The 26666-nt window shown below is 36.4% G+C and overlaps 1 protein-coding gene across 5 annotated transcripts in view; it reads right to left on the minus strand.

Annotated features, from left to right (window-relative positions):
- LOC145692771 (TRAF-type zinc finger domain-containing protein 1-like) overlaps window positions 1-26666 on the minus strand; it is a 66283-nt gene that overhangs the window by 32687 nt on the left and 6930 nt on the right. For 2 of the 5 annotated variants that reach the window (XM_081768228.1, XM_081768229.1), the window contains exons 2-8: window positions 26331-26408; window positions 20461-20653; window positions 17208-17400; window positions 14182-14445; window positions 6232-6674; window positions 3739-3804; window positions 2360-2614 (exon numbers count right to left, since the gene is read on the minus strand). In XM_081768228.1, coding sequence (XP_081624354.1) covers window positions 2360-2614; window positions 3739-3804; window positions 6232-6674; window positions 14182-14445; window positions 17208-17400; window positions 20461-20653; window positions 26331-26362 — 1446 coding nt within the window. In that variant the 5' untranslated portion in view covers window positions 26363-26408. The remainder of the gene's footprint in view (window positions 1-2359; window positions 2615-3738; window positions 3805-6231; window positions 6675-14181; window positions 14446-17207; window positions 17401-20460; window positions 20654-26330; window positions 26409-26666) is intronic. The other 3 variants (XM_081768230.1, XM_081768232.1, XM_081768231.1) reach the window with 3 other exon arrangements.

Genomic DNA, 26666 nt, shown 5'->3' on the forward strand with positions numbered 1-26666 from the left:
TGTTTACTTTGGAGTGTGCGGTCGAAGAAAATTGCGTTGCAGTTTTGAGGTAGATTCGTTGTACTGTTTCGTTGTAGCGAAGATTAGATTAAACTATATTCTTTGTGTTTCACTGTGTTCTTTAGTAAACTTAAGTAAGACTGATCGTTCTAGTGATTACGGTAGTAAAGTTCGGAAAGTAGTGTTCAGTGTTTATTCTTTTTTCACAAGATACGCATCTGAAGATAGCCGAAGAGATCTCGACTTTTCCAAATGCCAAGAAGTGATGGCAGAGGCATGTTCCGTAAGTGTGTCGAGTGTTTCACGTATATGTAGGGAAGTTAAGAAAGCAAAAATAAAAAGTGTCCCAAAATTATTTGTTTCCCCACGAAAATACACAAATGTTCATAAAAGAGTCACAAAATAAGATGACTTCGAAAAATATATCTTCTGTCGTAGTTTTCGAATTTTATGACAAGGACGAATTTCCGAGTGTCAAAAAAATTACATGTGCACTTCACGAAAATATATCCTACACGGGTTCGGCTTGGTCAACAAAAAGATTATTGAAACACTTAGGCTTCCATTAGCGCAAAACTAACGATGGCTGAAATATTTTTATGGAACGGGCGGACATCGTTGCGGCAAGATTGAAGTTCTTGCGAAGAATGCATAATATTAGAGCATCGGGAGATACATGATCTATGTTCTATTTAGATGAAACGTGGATCAATCAAAATCACACGGTCAAATTTATTTGACAGTATTCATCGAGAAATGGAGGACTCAAGTTACCCATAAGTAAAGGTAATAGACTCATTATATGTCACGTGGGGTCAGAAAAACAGGTTTCCTTTATAATAGCAAATAGGTGTTTAGGTCAAAGTCGTCTGGAGATTATCACCAGGAAATTACCTCAGATTCATTTCGAGTTTTAAATTATTTAGAGGAAGGCAGTATAATTATTATGGACAATGCTCCGTACCATTCGGCCTGTATAAACAAAATCTTAAAGACGTCTACTAATAAGCAGGATATGCATTGGTTGGAACAGAACGGCATTCCCTTCTCCCCCGCAGAAAAGAAAACAGAACTCCTGCAAAAAGTGCTACCTTTTAAGAACAGGCAGAAAATCTAGGAACTGGGGCAACTTGCGATCGAAAGAGGACAGGAAAATATCCCACTTCCTCCATACCACTGCCAATACAATGCAATTGAGCTTATTTGGGGTCAAGTAAAACGTGAAGTGGCACAGAAAAACACCACTTTCAAAAATTTCGGACGTAGAAAATCTAGTTACCGATGAACTCGATAAAGTGACTCGTGAACAATGGCCTGCTTGTGTGAAACATGCAGAAAATCTGCAAGATGATGATTTTGTGAAAGAAATAGGACGCGAACAAATTTTAGAATCAATAATAATAAATATGACCGAAAGTAGTGATAGTGAGGATGAGGACGAACCATTAGCTTTGCCTCTGGATTAGCAGGAAACATGTTGAAGGTATGCCTTATTTTACAATTGTTTCTTATTGTTGTCAATTATTATATATTTGTAGAATCAGTTATTTACTTATATATGTTATTTGTGGCTGTTTTAATATAATCTGCACGCGTGAAGGGAAGTGGCAATCTGACAACGTCGCCTTCGCACTTCATTGGCTCTCATCAAACGTCAAGAGGTTTGAGCCAGACAGTAAAGATCTTAAACCCTCGTTAGGGTGCTTCAAATCTCTGCCACTACTACTTCACTATTGCAATACAATGCAGTATTTGACTGAATATCACAATATCATTCCCACTCGCCACACTTACTCGTATAATCTACCGTTATCACCACACATGTGGCTACCTGACTCACGTGACATCAGTTTTACTTTCTTTTATTATTCAGCCTGTGACCAACCTTTCCCGATTATAGCTCGTATCTTAAGTTTGCTCATGGCCTTTCCATCATTCTGGGACCTGCTTCATAAAACTACAGTTGTTTTATGTCATAGAATATTATAGAACAGAAATTTTAAAATAAAGTAAAAATCACCTGTAAGTACCCACGCATTCACTCTAAATTATAACAATTTTATGACATATGCATCAATAATAATAATAATAATAATAATAATAATAATAATAATAATAATAATAATAATAATAATAATAATTCTACCCTAGTACAGGACCCTGGACACATAACCATATAAAGTTCAGTTCACATCAATTTTGTGCTATTTTACTCATCATTCTTCCCTTTAAATCCTCAATGATGTCACTCCCTATTCGACGTAATATCACATTTTTAACTAATTTTGTAAGTTCTCCAGATAATGATACCTACTAGATTTACAAATAATTTAGGTAAACTGGTTCTGACATATCATACCTGATGTTGCAGCAGAAATTCCCCTGGGAAGAGAGATCCGCAGAATTCACAAGGTAGCACCAAATCCTCGGATGGAGACGAGCTACGAGGCTCTGTTTCACGAGACAAATTATTCAGGATCTGTGGCGTGGGCTGGGTGATCACTGGATTCTGCTGCGTAGACTGACTATTATTCATTGAAGGCGGATTAAACGGTGAAGATTCTGAAGCACTTACGGGAACTTGTCTTTGTGTCAGATCCGGACGACATCCAGTCTATGGGATCAAAGACGTTAACAATAATTAGAAACATTCCTGTTTGAATATTTCTCTATATCTGATTCTCATATAATTTACTATAAACAAATAAAATTACTGCAATTTAATTTATTAACCTGATTTCAACAACTTTTCTGTACTTGCATTTATTTGTCTCCCTCTTTACTCCAGATTTACTCTCTCTACTCATAATAATCATAAGCAACAGTCTAAAGCCAAAAGTAGGAGAACTAGTGTAATCTACCGGAACAAAGTGTCGCAGGACTGTATGCCGCATTTCTCACTTTCGACGTACAAACAAGAACTTCACCCTAAGAAGGTCCTGTGTGTGTGGAACGATGTCAAAAGAACAATTCAATGGAAGATTCTGGATCCAAATCAATTTGTTAACCCCCATTTTTACTATGAACAGCTGGAGAGATAGCGAACGAATCAACCAGGCCTCGCTAATCGCCGACGAGTAACATTCATCATAATAACGCCAAACCACATGCTGCTTTCAACACATGTAAAAACTTAATGGACCTTGGTTGGGAGGTTTTATCCCATTCACCCTATTCTCGTGACCTGGTACTTCCAGTCTTATTTTGCAGGTTACAGAACCCCTTCACTCGGAATACCTTTGATGTGGAGGCTACGAAAATTGTCTTACAACATTTTTCAACTCAGGACTTTAATCGGCGAGGTCTTTAATTAAAAAAGAGGTAATCGATTGCGGTGTTGCTGTATGTGTTGTCCGCATATCTACCTGCACATCAAAAACAGGTAAAACTTTTGCACGTACTCAATACCTACAAAACTCATAACATCTAGAAAGAATAAATAAATAACCTCAAGTTATTGATACTGCGAAATGCTTACAAATAAATTTGATACTTTCAGAATATACTAAATACACAAACCAATTTTTTTCTCTTTAATTAGCAGTACAATACAACTCTTAACAAGCACCTACTATTGCACGCAAATTAAATAAAACAGATGAAGTAAATACGTCTAATCGTAATGATACACAATAAACTAACTATAAAAAGAATGCATCGAATACTTTTATATACTTCAAGGTTACCTACAAACGTAACTAATATCAAATGTAGTGCCGCTTCATAATAAAATTTTACCTCGGAATTTTCTTTAACTTCCCTTTTAGGCCCAAACAAAGAATACCAAACACAAATGCACACCATCTAAAACACGAAAATAGTGAACACAATTAGACTGTTACAGACTATTATTGGCTAAATGCTCATAAACATTCTAGTATTTCCTGCAGTTTCATCTTCTACAGTTTTCTTTGTTTTACACACCAAATGTCGAACACATACTTTCACTGTAATGTTACAATGGTTCATGAAATTTAAAAAGAGAGGCTTATATTATATGTGGATCTTTCAGTATATACTAACTGACTAACTCACTCCATGGCCTATGGAACCCGGAGATTCAATTCCGCGTTCACAAAAGCTCCCCACTGACTTCTATCCTTAGCTAATTGGATCCAGTTTCTAATTTGTATTCCAATCTCAGCGAGATCCATCTTAATATTGTCCTCCCATCTGCGCCTAGGTCTTCTTAATGGTCGTTTTCCGATGGGTCTTCCAGTCAAGACTTTGAAAGCGTTTCTACTTTTTTCCATTCTAGCTACATGACCTGCCTACCTAAGCCTCCTACATTTGACGACCCTAACGATGTTGGGCAAACCGTATAAATTATGTAGTTCCTCGTTATGAAGTTTCCGCAATTCCCCATTCCCGTTCCTCTTGGGTCCGAATATTCTTCTTAGGATCTTGTTCTCAAATATTTTCAGTCTATGTTCTTCCCTCAGAGTAAGCGACCATGTTTCGTAACCATATAGAACAACCGGCATGATTAACGTTTTATATATTTTAAGCTTCAAATTCTTCGGCAGAATTCGCGACGACAAGAGATTTTGAACCGAATAGTAACACGAATTCCCTGCTTTTAGTCGATTTCAGTATATAAGGTTCCATAAGCTGTAAAATATTTATTTTTTAAGATACATTTGTAGACTATACATACATGCACATCTCTACTTAATATCCATTGAGATTCGGATATTTGTTTCCCAATCCTTTGCATCAATTTGTCCAAATCCTTTGCAAAAGATCAGGGCTCTGGCTATTTAGCACGCTCCTCATATTCCGCTTCACTTCAAATGCTTCGAAACGTTCACCTTGCAACGCAGACTTGAACACCGGAAGATGGAACTAACTTGGTGCTAAATTGAGGCCAGGGTGTCTACTAAAATTCCAAAATGAAATTTCTTCACCAAATCATAAAATTTCCTAACATTTTCAAGAGCAAATTTGGGTGCGAATTAGGCCGAATTTTCATCCATGCGATAGAAACGTACTTTGCTTGCGATTTGGTGGCGTCTACAGCCGACCATAGACATTTTTGGTGGTGAATTTTGACGTTTTATAGAAGGAAAATTTCCAATCTTTACTTACATTTGTACAGTTTTGAAAAAATCGTGACCCAAAAGCTAAATGTCGTGACTTTTATGACCGTTTTCTGATTTCGTGACTTTTTCGTGACATTCGTGACCGACAGACACCCTGGAGGCTGTATGGAGAATAGGGCAGCTATTTCCACCCTAATTCTTCAATCTTGTTTGCATGCTGTGGGTGGTAGGTGTTATCGTCAAGAAAAGAAGACCAGGTCGCTTATGTTGAATTGCGTTTACCTGAAGATGAGTTCCGGTTCGACATATGCGACCCGGTCTCTTGTCAACTGGGAATGAAAAAGTGAGGCGGAAATGTAAGGAGAGTGCTAAATAGTCAGAGCCCCTGTTTCTCTACCAAGGATTTGGACAAATTGGTGTAACGGTGAGACATATGCCTGAATCTCAATGGGAATTATGTGGAGAAGTGAGGAAGAACCCATCTACACATGTATGTATAGTTTACAAGTATATTGTAAAAAATAAATTGTTTACAGCTTAGGGAAACTTATATATTGAACGACCCACATACGTATTGCTCAGTATATATGTATTAAAAAAAATACCCTTAGCCTCGATACACACTCTACATAAATAAAAAGTTTCCTCCCGTCTTCCCATGGAAGAAAAACAAATTTTGCTTAAAATGTTTATCAGAAGCAAATCACTAAACATTATCAGTTACACTTCTTTTTAAATTAGTTCTTTTTAATAAGAAGCCCCCAGAGAACTCACTAAAAGAAAAGGAAATAACTAAGTTTCTGCTTATTCTGATAAATATGATTTGTTACTCTGTTTCACAATTATAACTTTACGATTGAATCACACCTCAGTGAAACACTATCATCTAATAAGAAGCCATGTATAAGACTGTGTGTAAGTGGCCGCATTAGTACTAGAATATGGCAATCACATCGCATGCATGGCCTTGTCATAAATAAATATTTTTTTTTAAAAATCTCTTTTTAAAAAACCTGTATTATTATCCATACATAGAAGTAAATCACGTGTATTTTCGTATCTTTTTATCTGTACAAGATTCTCACTTTACATAAAAAGTATTCAACTGTGTGGTTATAGTTAAGGTTATTGGAATACCTCTTTACTGTACATGTAATATAAATTAAAAATAACTAAAAACAATACTTACTTGATGCAACACAAGTTGGTCAGCTGGCACCATCGCCTCACAGAATTCACATGGAAGTGCAACAATATCTTCTGAGCCGCTTTGAATTCCTAATGGATTTCTAATATTCTGATAATCTGTGTCGCTCCCAACACCAAAATTAAGTCTCGGTCTGTTAATAGCAGCCAACAATCGATTAACAGCAGATCTGCTTTCTTCATTGATTCCCAAAGGCAGCGCTGGTGTAAGATCTCGATCTACAGAGGAAGAGCGAGGAATTGAGTTGATGTCATGGTAAGGAGGCGCTGTGGGTATCGGGATTTCAGTTGCGCCTGAAAGAATAGCAGCAATGTCCTCAGGACTTAGAAATTCAAGATCCTCTCCAGCGAGACGTAACGCCAACAAACGATCCAAATCAACTGGATCTAAGGAGCTCGAAGTGGGTGGCGGCTCACCAAGATCGTCTGAAAATTAAAAAAAGTATTATTATTATTATTATTAAATAATTCAAAATTTGTGTTTAATGTTACAGTACTATACTAACGAAACGAGGAAACAACCGATTTTTAACATGCTAACTCCAATATAGGTACGAATTCAACGATACACAAAGAATAAAAAAGTGGAAGACTGAACCATGACTCGAACCTGCGATCTTCGGCGTACAGTGCCGATGCTTTAACCACTACATTACCCAGTCCGCTTCCAGAACAGCCACACACTCTCTCATTCTTGAAGTCGGTGTTCTCTTACTCACACTACATAGTTTGTACCTCAACTTCCTAGCGTTGTGGTTAACGCATCGGCACGGTACGATGAAGATTCAGGATTCGAGTTCCAGTCCAGCCATACACTTTTTCACTCTTTGTGCATCACTTACAATATTACTTTATTACAATGTCGCACACTGATGACAAGAACAGGTGTAATGGTAAATAGGAAAATAATAAAGTAACATGATAAATTACTTTCCAAAAAAATTATCATCAGCTCTGTATCCATTTTTTACTCTTTTGAAGATATTACTGAAATAAAGGAATAATATTACTTCGTTGTTCCTTAGTTCATTTTCATATTTACTTAAGATGAGTGTAAAGACTCGATTATCACCAAAAAATGACAGCACATTTTTCCCTATCTTTCCCATCTATTGTATATGGAGTGACAGTATTCAAAATAATTCAATTAATATTCAAACAAATTGACCCGAAAACAAATTGAATCACTCGTCAGAGAACAGTCTGTGTAATTAAATATATATATATATATATATATATATATATATATATATATTTGGTTTCTTTTCATTTTGAATGTCATTGTTAGAAGTATGTTAAGAATAAAATAAGATTCCTACAAGCAAAATGGAAAACATCAGCACACACAATCTCACATTCAGCACCGCTTCAAAACACCACTGCCACATCCACTTCAAGACCTGAACCTACATCATGTTCTATCGCAGCTTCTACACCGAAGACGTCCCTTGATAATTCATCTTTTGAAAACATCATTCAAACTATTAAAGAATGTCAACTTCTGAATAATTTAAACCTGGCCAACACAGTATACACGCTACATGCCAAAGCAAAAAGTCACCCCGGATCTGCTCAGCTAATTCACTATCGTCTCGGATTTTTTCTGCGAATTATTACCGTAGAGTCAAGAAGCCTTTTCAAGAAGTTTGTGAGAGTTTTTCTGTACAGTTTCAACCACTTCCTCTGAGGTTTTGTTCACCAAGTAAAGACACTTATATGAAAGATAGAATAATTTTATGAACACATTTTACACTTTTGGTGCAAGAGGTCTAAAACTGAAATAAGACGTTTTAATAAACTGATTGTGTATGTACAAAATTTTACAGCGATTTCTTTATGAAAGAACTGCAGATTTAACGATTCTTCTGCACAAATACAGAAATTCCTGTAAATATATACAATAAGAGGTCTGTCAAAAAATTTTATTTCAGTTTTGAAACCCTTGCGCCGAAAGTGCAAAATGTGTTACAAAGTGATTCAATCTTTATATGAGTAACGTAACCTGGCGAACCGGGTTGTTGGAATTTTTGTAAACCCACGAACCCTAGTTTTTTCTTTAGTAAAACCCACATAAAAAATCTCTAAAAATATACTTCAAACTTAGACTGAAACGATAATACTAATAAGATTTTAATTACTTTGTTCAAGTTTCTCTAAGGCTTCAAGGCTTTTTACAAGTTTCCAACATTTTATCCCCCCCCCCTCCTTCAAAAAATATTTTTAAAAAAACTCCATGTAACAAAAATTCTTATTATCTCCGCTTCTGACCTTGAGGTGCTATCCCAGTATTTGCCTAGCGTCTTTTAAGAGAAATTAAAGGAATCCTCAGTCAGTGCGGTGGGCCTAGATAATATGAATACAGATAGGGGCCTTATTCTATAATATATAGAAAATTTATTACAAATCGAAACGTAAGTGAGTGCCAATGGTTTGAAGGATGTCCCACAAAACGCGGATCCCTTTGTACGACAAGGGTACCCATATTTTAATGTGTACAATACAACTTGTACGCTTAAATGGAAATTTAAGTAGGAATACGGCTCTGAATGTACGTCCAATATTTAATAAAACTCAATTTTGCTAAACCTACTGGGCAGCCTTTTTTTTCACACCTCTGAACAAGGACACATAATAAATGGTTGGAACAGTACAGGAAAACTCTTACGAGATGCAACAACGAAATGTTTCACTTATCTCCTTAAAAACTACGACCTCCAGTTGATTTTCGCACGTATTCTTTGCCAACAGGGAATATTTGAATAGCATAAATTATTCCATTCTGAAATTAAATGGAAATTTCTAGGTTAACGTCCTCTGATTATGCACCGAAGTTAAGGGGAACGGTGATAATGAATGGAAATGGGGAATGAAGAGTGGGAGGAAACAGGAGAACCCACGCACATTGTGTTTGTCCACCTGGCGCGAGCTGAGATCGAAACAGGAACTCCACGCTCCATAGATGAGGGTTCTACCACTGAGCCAATGCAGACCCAATATTCCTCACTTAGTATATTGGGTACACTAAGTGATTGCGCAGAGAAATGTTCCCGAGTTTCAACACGGTTTATACAATGACATTACCACAATTGATATAAATTCTCTTTTTTGGGAAAACTAAGCAGGGTAAAGGAAAGAATACAAGTAATTTCCACAGTGTTATGAGCCCCTCTATCTTGCTTATAGGGACATTTGATGTACCAATTATCAGCCTGCTTCTCTGTGGTATCTTCAGAGTAGTGGTTGCCAACTTATTCATCTTGTAACTCTATCTGGTTGTTCATTTTAAGTTGAATGCTCACTAACACAGGCTAAAGAAAAGAATTCACTAACAAGATAAAAATTTTTCATGTTTGGTTGGATCCTCACTTGAATGAAGTAACATCCGCTTTTAAGTAAGTTGCAATAAAAATGCTTAAGCAGCTAATATAAAATATGTAATTTCAGACTGTCCATCCTTATCAAAATAAACCGACTATTTTAAGGGGAAATTAAATGAAATACAAAACCTGAAGATACAAACAGCAACCGTGTACATGAATTAAAGCAACGGATTCATCAAATCGAACGCTTTAAATATTTATAATATTTGTTAAGGGCAAGTTATATCAAGATTGTGTAGTTTTATAGAAATTTAACATTAACTTTTTTAAAAGTAAAGAAGTCAAAATTACATCATCACGACAGACACACAGTCCTCTCCGCCACTCTAGTAGCTATTGTGCGCGCTTCTGGTGCACGAGGTCCCGGGTTCGATTCCTAGTGAAGGGCATTGAACTAATTGTGATGGTTCGGATTTCACCTCAACCAGTAGATCATAGCTCACATAGCCTCGGTGCTGAAAAAAAAGACGCTAAACTTCAATATAAATAATAAACCAAGAGGAGACACATCTGAGAGAAATTAAAATTTATACTGAGTGATGCGTAAACTGCTCTCTCGCGGTACCACTTCAAGCACCGAACTAAGGACGTTGCTGAGTCCACGCATGTGCTATCTCACTGAAATTATAGTTTAACGTCATATTCTTCTGCATAAGCCCTGTGACTTCGGAACCATTTCTTCTTGGTACTGTGATTTTCACAAGTAACAGTGTAAATTAACCGAACACGGAATCATATCATGATATAATTTGATACCTGAAAGTCAAAATTAGGAGTCAAATGGATACAACCACCAATGCACAAGGTATATCACTAACACACACACTCAAATACTGTTAAGTTTTCCATTATTGTAAAGCACAAAAAATGAAAGGAAAACGGTAAAATAACAAGAATTGTTAATGTTCACAATTGATTGGTATTTTCCTTCAACAACTGCTTTTGAATAAGTAAAGCAACAACTAATTGTGGTAGAAATTAAGTGATGAAGAGTTACAGTTATTATAAATAATTTTCGGAGTTTCAGAAGAATGATACATAAATACACAAAGTATTTTTTGCTGATTTATTTATATCTAATTTAGCTGGTGTTCAATAGTTCCGGATTCAGTCACCAGGAAGCAGGTTCTGCAAGACGTAGTATATGTAAAATAGACTATGTGTTCAAATCTAATAAAAGTTGCTTGAGTTCACATTGTACGAAAGTACATCGTCTGATAGTTCCATTCGTATATGTCAGTGGTATGCCTAGCTTCAAAAGAACGCGTGTTTATGTAAAGGAAAGACCATAGAAGCGCAAGTGGACCAGCTACGACAAGTTTTCCGAAGAAATACGAGTAAGAGAATCAACGGCCTTCCGAACTGAACGAGAACATATTGGTACCGGACGGAGACCAACCAATGTTTACGGGGATTCCAGATGTTTCTGAACCAGCTTATATCGCAACAATGGATCAGGTGATACATTCAACAAGATCAAAGTTACTCTCCTGGCTTACTGGCTCTCAAGATCTAACACTTTTGTCCCGCCTTTTCCTACAAATACCCAGAAAGTACGAATTACAGCTGCTTTGACATCATCATCATTAACGTGCTGCGAAAAGTCCAGGATAAAATGAATTATCGTTTTGATAGCGCAGTGACTGGATGATCAAGCATACGTAAAACTATATAATGAAACTTAGGGAGTTTTCCTATAAAATAAGTAACAATTCTGAGTTCGTGTTTCAAATATACTACTTGTAACATGTTATAAATCCCGACAATCATTTATAATAATCCTTTACTTTAAATCATTTGCTACTATGTTTCAACATGTGCTTAAAAAATGATATATTGTAATAATAATAAAAAAAATAAACCCCAGGTTTTTCAGGACACGCACACAACTTGTACAGAGGTTGCTCAGCCTACGTTTGGCCGATTTTGTTCCTTCCCCCTCCCGGGCAGAATGGACTCACCCGACCTGGCTCGTGGCGTCCTGCAGTGTTGTGCAGTGGCTTCCTGGGAACGGAGTTATTTCTCCGCGCGGACGACAATAACGCATAAAACAGGACCATTGTTGTGAGTGTTATGTTAAATTTGTTTCCAAAGTGTGTGGGTTTCCGCTCTGTGATCAAAATGCCGCTCAAACTAATCCGGTTTTGGGAAGGCTATGTTGCGGCTCTTTATGACGCCCACTTTAGTGTTTCTGTCATTAGAAAACAGTGCAAGAAGAATTGTTGCAACATCAGTTTAAGTGGAATAAAAAATGTATTAAAAAGTACAAGGGCAACGAGGCTCCACCATTTGGATCACCAACGAAGTTGCCTAGGAAGCGGGAATGCACCTAGGCCACCTCCACCATGCAGAGGAAACTTCGCAAAATGGCAATGCAAGAAAGTCCGCCAACACAAAGATGTATGGCTAATCGTCTTGACGTGTCTTTGGGGACTGTAAGCCGGACGAGCTGGAGCTGGAAAAAGTCATGAAAGCTCGCGGCCATCTTCTCACGGATGCCCACCAAAAGGAACGAAAGTGTAACGCCCGGAAGTTGTATGAACGGCATCTGGCAAAACAAAGGTGGATGTACGTCGTAACGCTCGATGAAGCATGGATTTACCTTTCCAACTGCGGCAAACCGAGAGCCATCATGCACCGAGAGAAAGGCGCCAAGAACGTCAGAAGCTGGGTCCGTGTCTGTAAAGAATCCTTCCCAAAAGAGTTCATGGTCGTTACTGGCTACTGTTACCGAGATAAACTGAAGATTCGTAGGGTGGAGAAGAACTGCAAAATAAATTCACAGTATTTTTAGGAGCAGATCATGCGGCCGATCTACGAGCATGAGATTCCAACAATGTACGGAAATGACGCCAATCTGCTGCGCATTCACATGGACAAGGCCTCATCACATACCTCACGATCGTCCCTCGCATTCTACTGGTACCTATTAAATCTCCAGATTTAAGTCCTATGGACTATTGTGGATTTGGATTGCTGAAGCGGGCTTTGGAAAAACGGCGTGTGACAACTGTGGAAGGACTTTGGAAAGTTGTACAAAGAGAATGGGACAAGATTCCCCTCCCAGTTCTTCAGATAAGCCTATTACAGTGGAAATTACGCTGTCGGGCTATTGTTAGGAACCAAGGGAAACACATCGAGCACTTACGGACCTGGCGCCATAGATTCTTCTAAATTTTTAGGTAAGTCGAAATTGGCCAAATGTAGACTGAACCAGCTCTGTACTACGAGGAACCACATCAGAGCTGAGTCCAGTAAAACTAGAAAGTGCACAAGACTACTACAGAAAAACTCTTTTCTCCTTAACACTATCAGCCCTGCACGCTGATATGGTGGCTAGAGTATGCGCTTTGGTGCAGGTACTCCCGGGCTCGATTCCCGGCGGGAAAACGTTAAAAATGTGAACGGATTAAGCTGGTTCAACTTTTAACTGTAACTGTAGGTTCAAGTCTTAGCCTAAACGAATCAACCAACCACGCTATCTCACCTTCAAAGGAGCTGGATCATATAAAACCACGCTGAAGGTATCAGCTATCACATTTTTTTGAGTTTTGTATCCGATGTCTATGTTCTAAAGTCTGAATTAGTCCATGAGAAATTACATGAAGACGAAATGAATGTGAAATAATGATAGAACAAACATTCATATCCTAAAAACTGCTACATCGTGTATAAAATACCCTAATATGTGATTTAAAAAACTAACTGTATTGAGTTTACAGGGTGTCTACTAAAATTCCAAAATTAAATTTTGTGACTTTTTCGTGACCTTTTCTTTACAAAACCATTAAATTTAGTAATTCTCAAGAGCGAATTTGGGTGCAATTTGGGCCGAATTTTCATGCACGCGACAAAAGTGTGTTTTGCTTGCGATTTGGTAGCGTCTGAAGCCAACCACAGACATTTTTGGTGGTGAATTTTGACGTTTTATGGAACAAAGTTTTCCAGTCTGTACTTATATTTGTACAGATAAAAAAAAATCGTGACTCAAAAGCTAAATTTCTTGACTTTCATGACCGTTTTCTGATTTCGTGACCGATAGACACGCTGGTTTACCTATATTAAAACTATCTGTAACTAAGTCACGTCATAACTTTCGCTTTCAAGAAAGAAAGAAAGAAAGAAAGAAAGAAAAAAAAAAAAAAAAAAAAACGGTTGTCACTGGACCCTATCCTGTGCGAAGCAAACTTACAAGTATTGTTATTCATTAAACAGTCAAGGCTTGTATTATTCTTCCATTCCTGATGTACGCAAAAATCTCAACTTTATACAATCTTACATATTCCGTGTATCTTAGACATATCGATTTTATTAACTGTGAGATATTTTGTGATCTGAAATTACTGTAGAGTTTTACCATTGTTCATTATTATCATGGTGGTACCATATATTTTATTAATAACCAACCCTGTATTAAAATAGTCTAAACGACGCCAAAATTTAATGATTAACATTGAAACGAATTTCTATCAGAAAAGTGAGTAGTGTAAAGCTATTTGTAAGTGTTTCATGATATTTACTTTGTACGTCACGAACAAAACCTGTATACTCACCCTGAATACTGCATTTGTGAACATGTTTGGATATGTTCCCAGACGATGATGAATTGATCTGTGGCATGTCATTTGTTCTTTTACTAGGTGAAAGTCTATTGGTAGCTGCTGTTGGGCGTGTAGCGTCCTGACTGGCGTTTGAAACTTTGCGACTCCGTAAAGCATTCATGTTAGCACTTGGAAGCATTGTGGGCTTACTCTGTCCTGTGTTCTTCCCAGCGTGCCAAGTGGGAACTGGACCCGGTTCTATAACAGGAAGCAATTCTAACCAATTGGATTTATGTAAAAATAGTTTTTAAAAAATGCAAAAACTTTTCTACTACTGAGCCCAATTTTACCATTACCAAACAAAACATAATATAAATAGAAAAACAGGTTAATATTCAATTACATGTGGAACTACAGAAAAAAAAATGTAGATATATGATCAGCAATCGTATTAACAACTTCATATTTCGTATCAAAATAACCACATAATAATAATAATAATAAATTTATCTAAGTATGTTAATGCTACGGTTTGCTCGAACACGAGTATAAGCCTCCCAGAAAGAGTATCGTTTCCACGGATATAGGAAGACTGAATAACTGCGCACATTGATCGTTTTCAGAATTCGTCTTTAAACAATTTTACCCTTTCAAAATATCTGAAAGATCGAAAGCATCTAACCGAAACTATTATAACTCATTTGTTTCCGAATTTTTACAGCCTCATTGTCAATATGTGTGTTCATTTCATTCCTTTACATTGTCTGCTAGCAACATCGTGCCCACTAGATACGAATATCATTTCAAAATATGTTCTGTTACGGGTAAAACGAACCACGATTCGTGTCGTTTGTATAGACAGATTTATTTCAAGTATCCACCAACTGAATCCAGATAGTAAAGGCGAACTCAAGAAAACGTTCATCCATCAACTAGTTCATCTATTATTATTAATTTGGGTAAATACAAATGACCTGATGTTTAGTTCGCCCTTACTATGGGAACGCCTCATTCCATATTTTATATATATACAGGGTGAACCTGAAAGATGTGCACAAACTCCGGGAGGTGATTCGCGGCATCAAAAGACAAAAAGTCCTCTTGCATATGTTCATTGTGCACACTGTCACTCGTACATGACGCGAAATTCGACAATATGCAAGATGATTTTTTGTCTTCTTTTGAAGTCATGAATCACCTCTCGGAGTTAGTCCTCATCTTTCAGATTCACTCTGTATATATATATATAGAGTTAATAACACTTTTTAATCTAGAAACAGAAGATGATGTTGAACTGAAACTTGTGTATGATGTTCTACTTTTATCAGGATACTTCTGATATTTTTTCTTCAGATTTTTGATATGAAGAAAGAATTTCAAGAAAATTTTAGAAATTTCTTTATAGATATACATGGTCGCCTGATTTGTGCTAAGAGTGGAATACGAATATTTTTGTTCAAAAGACTGCACTATGCGCTGTTGTGTATGATGTCGTACCACGTGCTGTCTAAGAAGGAAATATGGCACATGCAGTCTACCTTGACGACTTACTGTAAAACAAGAATGAATCATCGGGCAACTTAAGCGAGTACAAAAACAGCAATCACGGCTCAGGACTTTCCGTTCCACAATGTTATTTTAAGACAATGACCGAGGTTTCCACCACCAGCAAGAAAAATCTCAACTGGTGCTTCAGCCCATGACCTCTAGCTTTATGTTGGAGGCAAATGACCATAGTTTTGATAACTGTCTGGCAACACAAGCGTGCTACTACAGCAGGGGAAACTGGTATTGAAAAAAACAGCTGCCAAAGAAGCAACCTGTATGCCATAGGAGTACGTGCATGAGTTGTCTAAGTCAGGATCAATGAATGTTACTAACCCTGGATCACAGATAAGGCCACACAAAGCGGTGTCCGAAATACCATTGATGGACTCAACCAGCCTAGCTTCTCTCCCAAGGGCAACTAACTGGTGAACTGTTAATATCTGACGTGCAGGTTGCACGCGGTATAACCCCAGAACTTGAAAAGAAATCAGTTCCTGGTTATCCTGCTACAGGAAATAAATATATAATAAAAACTGATTATATCTACGAAATGTGATTAGGCAAGTATGTTCACTCTGTTCGGGAATGTAATGAAGCCGTGATTTCTCTTTATAGACAACGCTACCACATCGTAGGTAATTTTCTGGAAACAAACGTCTATCACTTGGAACTACCTCCAAGGACCTAGGACTCCACAAATAGGACACCCTTGGACCATGAGATCTTCCTTCTTATCACACTTTTGCCCAGAATAACTGACCCTCATATACTTTCCTTATTATACCAAAAGAATTCCGAAAGAACTTGAGAAAAGAATTGTAGTACAGATTTCAAACAGATGAATGGCAAGTAGTGTTCATTATTAATATTTCGTGAATACAATCTTCTGTATGCAATAATCGGCATTTTTCACCTTACTTCTTATATGGAGTTCTTATGTACAATGATTTCTATCTATTTAAATGCTACGCTGTAGGATTATGTCCTATTCAACTATCTACCGTCTTTCGTAAGTTGTAGTGTTCGGGAGAGCTGTTTGCATTCTTACCAGAATTTATTCCACACTATACTAAATGCTGCGACTAGCGTAATACGGTGAGCATTCAACACTCAATCATTCATGCTATGGCCTACATAACTCGTTAACTAGTAATATGGTGTCAACGTAGAGGATATTGCTGTCGTTCTTTCTTGCATCTCAGATGATATTCGTTACATCTTAACGTCAATGATTCCTCGATTGTTAGTCTCACAGGCCAATGAGTACCAAATTAAAAACATTATAAACATACCTTCATTCTCCCATTACACAGCTTTGGAAACCATTTTTCGATCCCAGCCGAGATTTTAAAGAAAGTAATAATTCAAAATTAAAAACGAAAGATTTGAAGTGATTACGACTATGCCCTAAGTAACACTTTTTTTCTCAAGACTACACATTTTAGAACTGTAACTCAAGCTTAGATAATTGAACTAAGAATTCAACTTACCATCATCCAATTTTATGAATCCGTGGTTACTATCTAGATGTAACTGCTGATACTTCAGCATTACGTATTCCCCACATTCTGTACACTTCTCTGTTCGACTTCCACAATAGTTCTCGTGTTCAGCCAACTCCGAAGCTACCACTTCAAGGTCACAAAAATGACAGCCAGTCAGCCGTTTAATGCAATCCTCAGTCTGAAAATACAGACATCATTATAACAAATTAATTCGTTACTAGTACTTTCAAGGATTGAAAGCAACATTGGTAAATACATTCACAAGACGCAAGACACATCTATATATATATATATATATATATATATATATATATAAAAGTGACTGTGTTTGTGACTTCATAATTCTTAAACCATCCGACGACCAATCTCGATGAAATTTGTCACATAGATGAGGTTCGCGCCTAGGATGGTTTTTTATCATTTCATTTTGATGGTACAACTTAGGGAAGAGGGGTGGGGGATATATACATGAACATGAATGACTACGTTTGTGACTTAATAACTCTAGAACCAGAACCACCAGAACGATCTGGATCAAATTTTCAACATAGGTGAGGTTCGGGCCTCGGATGGTTGTTATTTCACTTTGCAGGTGCAACTTAGGGAAGGGGGAGAAAATAAGACATCATGGAGAATACAAAGTATGGAGGAAGATACAGAGATATTGAAGATAACACTAAGGAGAATCAGGAATGTTTCTACATACAGAAAAGAAAGTAAGAGGCTACTGGGTGTGTTAAATACAAAGAAGAAAAATGAGAGGAGAAAAGACGGGAGGAGTTGATGGAAAGTGGAGTGGTTTAGAAGATAAGGTTCAGTGATTGTAATAGTTGTTATATTGGTGACGAGAAAAACTAAAAGAAATGCTGAAACAACACAAGAATGATGTGAGTTTTGAAAGAGAAAGAAATGCCATTTTTAAACACGTGAGGGACACGTGGCATAATATTAATTGGTGCAAGATCGAAGTCTTAGCACGGGAACAAAGGACGTTAATCAAAAAGTGGAAGGAGGCCAGGTTCATTGAAAAAGAGAAAAGCTGTGTTATGAATTGGAATGAAGGACTTAAAACTGAGAACAGTGGGGCACGTTATTGGAAAGATTTAATTTATAGCTTAGCCTACCGGATCAGGGAGGGAAATGGGTCTGTAGTGTTTAGTTTCACTTTTGTCAACTTTTGTTATGATTGGCTGAATCCATTTTACTCAGCCAATCAGCGTTCAGAATGATTTTCCGGGATTCTCTTATATTTAGATGCAACTCTCTCTTGTTTTTACAATGAAGTCAATATGATAAGTTAGTTAGCGAAACTGTCACACAACTATTATTTTAAAAAGACTAGGTTTACTGATGAACTGAGCTTGTTATCATACATTCCACATACTTTATGCTAAAGAATCAATAGCATTGTAACCAGGGTTTGAAAAAACCCGGGCTTTTTTGAAAAAGCCCAACCCACCTGGGCCCATATGGGTTTTTCAGGGTATTTTCGGGTTTAATTGGGTTTTTTCGAAATATTTCAATGTCTTTGGGGTAAAAGTGTTAAAATGTGATTTATATTTCAAGATTGTCGTTGTCACAACTTGCAACAATTTTCTACTGCTGTTTTGAAAAAACTGGCCGCCATGTTGAAATTTTACATTCGATCGCTGTGAAAATCTATACAGCAAATTTAGCATATTTCGTGCTTCCACCGTCAAAATTTCAACTTAAAAGACTGAAAATTGCGCTGGTTTGAAAAAATGGCCGCCGTTTTGATATTTTACGTTGGTATACCGCCAAAATCTATACAAGAAATTTACAGTGTGTCTGAAAATGGCGGCCATGTACTCTGAAAATTTTAACTTAAAAGGCCGAAAGTTGTACCCTGTAGTGTGTGTGGTAGAGAGACACAAACGAGTTTAGTTGATTTTGTGTTTAACGTCCCTTTCAGCAGCGAGGCTATATGAGAGGGGACCTACTGATTAACGTGGAATTCAAACCATATGAGCTCCCTCCGGGAAGCAAACCCGGGTCCCACGCCGAAGACGCGTACACTAACCGCATAGCCATGAAGCTCGGCAGACAAACGAACAAATGTAGATCAAGTCATCCAGAAGCCTGACTGACGTCCGCCAAATATGAATACCAAAAGGGGTCTATTAATTTAAAACAAAGATACAATTCATGTTGTATGAAATAAATAAATGTTTTAAAATGTCTTATATGAAATTAACATCTTCCAGCGTAAATAAACCTGCCATATTTTCTCCATGAGAATACGGGACACCTCAGATCCCCCCCTCAACTTTCCAACACAATGCAACCCGAAAAAAACCACCGGCTTTTTCGGGCTGGGCCCACTTCGGCAAACCCTGATTGTAACCCGAACGGTTTGCCAAATTTTCATGTTTTTATATTGTTAATAAAATAATATAATTGCATTATTAAGACTTTTAGTTCTTTAGCATACATAGTAAAACTTGTTCATCTGCTTGATTTGCCTTCATATACGTGAAACTATGACGATATAAAGGCAGTTTATTACTGCTCCGCAAGTTGGGCAATTTTCACAGGTTACACTTTAATTATTATATTACCATTCCAAGAACTCACATCCTCAGGTACTGTACTTTTAAAATAACGGTTTCAAGCACACCATATATGCTTCACTGAAACCTATGTCGGAAAAAGATGAATATGATCAATAGTGTTATTATTACGAGAAAAATCTTAGATCCTTGAAATAAAAATTTTGTAATTATTTATCCAAAATTTAATTATTACCATTCAACATAATGAAAAGTGCACCATGGTTGATGAACGTAATTCATGCATAATTTTTCAATGTTGACACAGAATCATGACTGAAGATCAGGGAACTACTGAATTAAGAAAGCTGCGAATTCCTGCTTCGAAAGCTCAAAACAAGAGTAAGGGTATCACTAGAATCTTTAAGGAGTTTTAGCTCTTGCAAACACAGTATAATGTCCCTAACAGCTAGAAAAATAGATAAAATATTTCATAATTATTGAGAGAATTTTATCAAAATGTCATAGTAAATACCTCAAATTATTCACCTACTAACGTTAGTCATTTTATACCTGCAATATGTCGAGTCAAACAGTCATTTATATTCTGAAGTACACAACAGTTTTTTTCACACCACGATCTTCACATTGCTTTTTTGTGCCTCAAAAGTGATAATTCATGAATCAACTCTCTCTCCATCATCATGAATTTAAAAGACGCTTCTTACCTGATGCTGTTGAATGTCAGCCTGTTCCATTTCCTGTCCACATTGGGAACAAGCAACCTTGCTGTGTTTCTCACTTATATGAGACTCCAGCTCAATGCGAGGAAACGGTTCATTGCACTTCGGACAAAGGGCAATGTTCCTTTGACAGTGAACGCTATGCATCACAAAATTGAGACTGGGAATCTCCCGTTTGCTATGAAGGAAAAAAAAAAATACACATATAATTCACTAATTTCTGTGAAGCGAAATATGTATCCTTAACAACTAATTACAGAAAAATAAAAATTATAAATTACCAATAGCCTACCTAGAAGCATTTTAAAAAATGTATTAAAAAAAATCCCATTCTATTGCCCTTTACCTGGCTGTTATAGTAAAAAATACAAATAATGGAAGCCGCGGTATCTCAGTAGTAGGGTATTCACCTCTAGTGCGTGGGGTCCCTGGTTCGATCCCTGCCTGCACGAAGTGAACCTTCTGTTGGACGAACACCGTGTAGGTGTGTTTTCTCGGGGTTCTCCCGTTTCCTCTCACTTACTTCCGTTCTCCCGTTTCCTCTCACTTACTTCCTACCATCATTATCATCAATCTCACCATCACCGTCTCTTCCAGCCTCGGTAGATAATCATGAGATGTTAAAAAAAAAAGATAAACGACAAAAATATCATAACACTAATTCAATAATAAGATTCATGTAATTCAATGATGTTTCTATTTTTTGAAACCGGTGTGCAAATATCATACACAACCTACTAACTTAAACACCTGTATCCGAGTATTAAAAAAAAAAAAAATATATCATACATCATATTTAATCTCCAGATTATAGGGTAATCAGAAGTTCTCTTATGGGAGTGCGCAAAGGTAATTAAAACCCACCCTCCCTCCCATTATAGCATTTTCACGTGCTCATTTTTAGATTTTAAGCGTAGTGGAAACAAGGTAATACGTTATATAGGAAAGATTTGCAACCGATGCTTCTGTATTGCTACCAAAACTCAATTATTTGATATTTCAGGCCGCGCTGGGGCCATGATCGCGAACACTTCTACCACAAACCGGAAGAAATAACTGAAACCTTATGAAGTTTTTATTCCTCTACTAACGAATCATTCCAAGTGTTCACAAAGCACTAACACGTATTTAACACTTAATAGTTCGAACTATATACGTTCATTTTTAAGAAGTTTTTACTTTTTTAAAAAAAAAAGTAAATAATAATGTAAGTTGTAATTTTACTGAATTAACTATTTGTGTTTCTGTTTTGTATGACGTTCCCTTTCCTTGAGATTACATGCTATGCTGAATGTTTCCCTGACTAGTGACACCGAACCTACTGGGCCCGTATGGGCTCGTCATCAGCAGTCACTGACACACTCAACAAGCCAATCATCTACGGAAAATGGAACTCAAATTTGGCCCGGAATATAAAGCTTCCAAACTCTCTTCCATCTCGACTCACAGTCCGATATCCAGGCCTGCAGTTCATCACCCACACCCCATCCGGAAATAGGTTGTGAACCACGACTACAGACACAGGACACCGATCTATTAGTGGAGTTGGCAATGAGCACAATGAAGATCTTAATGTTGTCTGTAAAAGCCCTATCTGAATTAAAAAAAAAAAAAAAAAAATAACCTCGAAACAGAATTTTGTAACCAATAAAATAAAAAAAAAAAAATCCAAACTGAGATTTCGATCGAAACTGATAAAATGAGAAATTTCTACAGATTCGGTTGTTTTCAACTCGGTCACACTAAGGAAAGTCTTTTCCCTGAATTTCACAGCTATTTCATTTCCCCAGGCAGCATATTCTGTACATACTACTCTCTATTCTGATCACGCTTCACATGCATCCCAAAACATCGACTACATATTTCTATGACTTCTTAAAATTATAAGCTAATTAGTTTTAATATTCGAAAAGAAAGATGCGTTCACGGCTAGTAATTTTTATTCTTTAAAATATTCATGAAAGTATTATCGGACAAAATATTCGATAACAGGAAAATATTTTACATTGAACTGACATACCCATCTAAATAAAATTAATAAAATCGATTTCTATACTTTCAGAGCCGAAACATTCTATTCTTTACTCTTGTTCGTATTCTCGAAATATTCACATTCCTTAGTATTCATTTAATATTCTCGTCTTCTAGAACATTGACATTGTATCGACATGCAAAACAAAACAAAAGGACACAATAGAAAATACAAAACACTACTGAAACTAATAACTTCACTACCTACATGTTGTGGTTAGCTTATTTTTGCTTCTGTTTACATTTTCTTTGGTGCTTACACTCCTCTGTGCGTCGAGATTGTGGTCGGCGTGGAGGATTTACGCTCTTCGCGACCTCTCTTCAGCTCGGACCCACATGACAATCTAGCACAGGCAAAACATTCATGTACATACTGACATCACACTTAAACCTAAAGCCCTAATCTAACTATACTAACTTAACCTAAACAAGCATATATTTAAAAAAAAAAATCACACATATATTTCATAAAGCACCACACTTATTTTGCATTTATATTTTGTTTCGTATCCGCTACCACTTTCCTACCGAAGACGCAGTGGTCAAAATTTGCATCAGTGTCGCTCTGAATGTATTTTGAGATTAAAAAAAAAACATTTACTAGTAATTATAAAGAAAACTGCAATTTCAAACTTGATGGGTATCAGAATCTCTAAAATAGTACGTAGGTTTAACCTATTAACGAAAGTTTTCCGTTATCGGTACGCAAAACGCATGTACCCTTGCACTTGAGAGTAGCCGTGAATCTGACACTTGTTTAAATCTTCAACATTCGTAATTATTCTATTTCAAAACCAAAGAAAACATGCCAAAATAACTAACAGTTGAAATTTTGATCAGAATTACCGAAACGAATACTTTCTAGATTTTGGGGAATCTACAACATCTCTCTTTACTGGGGGAAAATGTGTGTGGTACACACATTTTCTCGAGGTTACGACAATCGCTCTGTGCTGAGATTCTAGCTTTCTTTCCCCCCCATCGAATGAAACCACGATGTCACATTGCCTGAATCTACATGTGTGCGGCGTTGAGGGAAACTTTACGAACTTAATGCTTCATATTACGAATATTACACATACACCAGAAAATATATTCACACATGTTTGTCAGAAACAAGGAATTTTTGGACGCCAAGTACCTGGATTGAGTTACACTTTCACTATTCCTTACTTACTTGAATCCTCTTCTTACATAGACTGAACGGATATATTAATAACACATACAAAAAATTCCTGTTGACTTTTCCACCCGAGATTCCTAGGAACTCGGAAAACGTGGTCTCAAAAACAGTTTTAGGATATTAACTTCTACTGCACCTATCCAGACAAAACCATCTAGCGTGGCTTGACTTCTTCTTCCTCGATGTCTGCCCCACTACTCAACGTTCTCTCTCCTTCACCGTCTCCTCTGGCTTCTCTTAGGCTCTCTGGCTCATCAAGAATGCAAAATTTTCTAAGGAGCTCATTCCATACCACTAAACATCGACATGCTAGTATCCATTATGTTACACCAAATCACTTCACAATTGGACTATTTCTGGATTAATAAATTGGCGACAACACCAAACATCGTTCGTTTATCTCCTATGACAATTTTCAATATTCGCCGGAACGAAAAATTTAACACAACTTAGCGTAATCACAAATTATTCCACTTTTCGGCAGACGCTAAATACTGCACGTCTGACTCTCGGAAATGGCTGACGCCGTAAGACAAAGAGTTACAAGAAGATGATTCCTAATTGGAAGATAATCATGACGTAATAACTGGATGATAGGCTTCTGTGTGAAGATCAAAGAAAACCGAAATCTCAGCCGCAGCTGTGATTGTGGATTATCCAATCAGACAATTTTACTTCGAAACAAAGAGATGCACCAAGAAGAAATTATGGCTGACTTTATTAATTTGGAATTTTGAAGAAGATTTTACGAAATAAAATTTTTAGCTTTCTTGTGAAGATTCCCTATGCCGAAATATGAATAGAAATAAACTGAAAACCATCGAAAAAGCTGAAATATACACTTATTTGTCTAAAACAATAATATATTCATGAATAAATGCGTAAAATATATAAAATATAATTAATAATCATGTAATCTTCATATAACATCTATCGAAACGCTCTGTTGTACTAAAATTACACAAAATTCTCGATCTACGGTTTCCTACTATAAAATAAAAGTTTCTCTTAACATTCTAAATAAATTGTAAAATTTTCCTACCGACATACAAGGTGCTCAAAAGCATCGGGCCATGTTACGTTATGCTGGGCATAAGGTAACAAAGTCAAAGTATTCTGAAGAAGATCTGCCTTGTTTAATGGTTTTATTTCTCACTACTTCCACTACTATCTGTAGTCTTCTTTTAGAATGGTCCCTTCCAGTCTGTTCACTGATGTACAAAATTTGTACTTGGTTATGAAAATGATAATCATGTCTTTTCTTTACAGTTCAGTCACACGTATAATTAACAGTTCCTTGTTGAGTGCAGAACACCGTTGTCGGAACATGATTATGTGAGACTTTTTAGAAAATAAATAAAACTATTTACGTACCTACAAATGAAGAACAAAATCAATTTTGTTACTTGTAAGTCTTTATATTTAGTTTATGACCCAAATTTCCCCGGTCTGCATTAGGGTTAGGATTTTTTTGACCTAATGAAAAATGATTCAAAAATATTCCTTTCTATCTGTTGAAGTCGTGTCATTGTTGCAAGTGCTTTGGAAGTTCCCTTTTCTTTCATCCCTGATCCGATGTTTCACCCTCGTCGAGATGTTCACTTTTGTAATTTCTATGTAGAACTCGTTGCACGTAAAAGAAGCCAACCAAATTCCAGGTAATGATAACTTATCTCTAAAATAATTTTCATATTTCGAATGTGAATATTTAAAGCTTGTTCCAGATTTCTCCGAAACTTTAACTCCACATGTCGCGACTTTCAAAGTACTTGCAACAATGAGGATACGACATCAATAGAATTGACGTGTATACTCGTGCTCCAAATGACATAGAAATTGATGTTTTTGAATCTTTTTCATTAGCATAAAAAAAACATAAAATCTTAAACTCAATGCAGACCGGAAAACTTTAGATTACTGATAGAACAGAATAATCAAAAAACTAAATACAAAGAATTCTAAAATAAGTTTTGTTTTACATTTGTACGTACGTAAATAGAGTTTCATTTAATTTCTAAAAAGTCTCACATAATTATATTTTGGCGACAGTGTTCTGCAGTCAACAAGCACCTGTAATTACACATGTAACAAATTTGTAAAGACATGATTAACATTTTCATAACCAAATATAAATTTTGTACATGAGTGAACAGACTCAAGTACACCATTCTATATGAATAGTGCACATAGAAATATAAGTAGTGAGAAGTGAAATCATTAAAGACAAATTTTCTTCTTAAAAGTTAGCGAACAATAGTTCAAACTGAGAAGTTTTAAATACTTTTCAGTTATTTGTGGATACTTGGAGTGTTTTGTTAGTACAAGAATAAAAATTTCATAATGTGTCAGTGATTTCTTCCGGTTTGCGGTAGGAGTGGTCGCGATCATGACCCCAGTGCACGCTGAAATATTGAATATTAAGTTTTAACAGGGATACGAAAGAACCGGATGCAAAATGAGTTTTTACTTCTATGTTAAATATGCATTCTAGAGCATCTGCAAGTTATTATAAAAATATATTTCAATGAACTGAAGAATTACAGATACCAAATTTTAGGATGCATCATAATTGAAGAAAGAAAAAGGTTTAAAATTAAGATTATTCATTTTAATTGCCATAAGTTTAAGAAAACTTACTTACCAATTAGAACAAAATTTTACTTCGTTAGCCATTATGCTAAGATCCTGGAGCTATCAAGTAATTTAAATCCTATCTAATCTGAAATAGAAAACAGACACATTAAAGCAACAATAGCAACTAAGTTCGTCATCGTATCCTTAGCATATATGATATTAGTGACAACGTACCGGTAAATCGAAGTATAATTTGATCCAGTAATTCTGTTTTTAAAGCCTGAACTCAGCACTTATTTATCGTATCTTTTAGGTCTATAAGATTAAATACTTCGATACAATCCTATTTTACGGAATTATTCATGTTTCAAATTTCTTCCTGTTCACCTCAACCATAGGTTGG

This window comes from Thermobia domestica, chromosome 8 (assembly GCF_964235325.1).
Source record: "Thermobia domestica chromosome 8, izTheDome1.hap1.1, whole genome shotgun sequence".
Lineage (NCBI taxonomy): Eukaryota > Metazoa > Arthropoda > Insecta > Zygentoma > Lepismatidae > Thermobia > Thermobia domestica.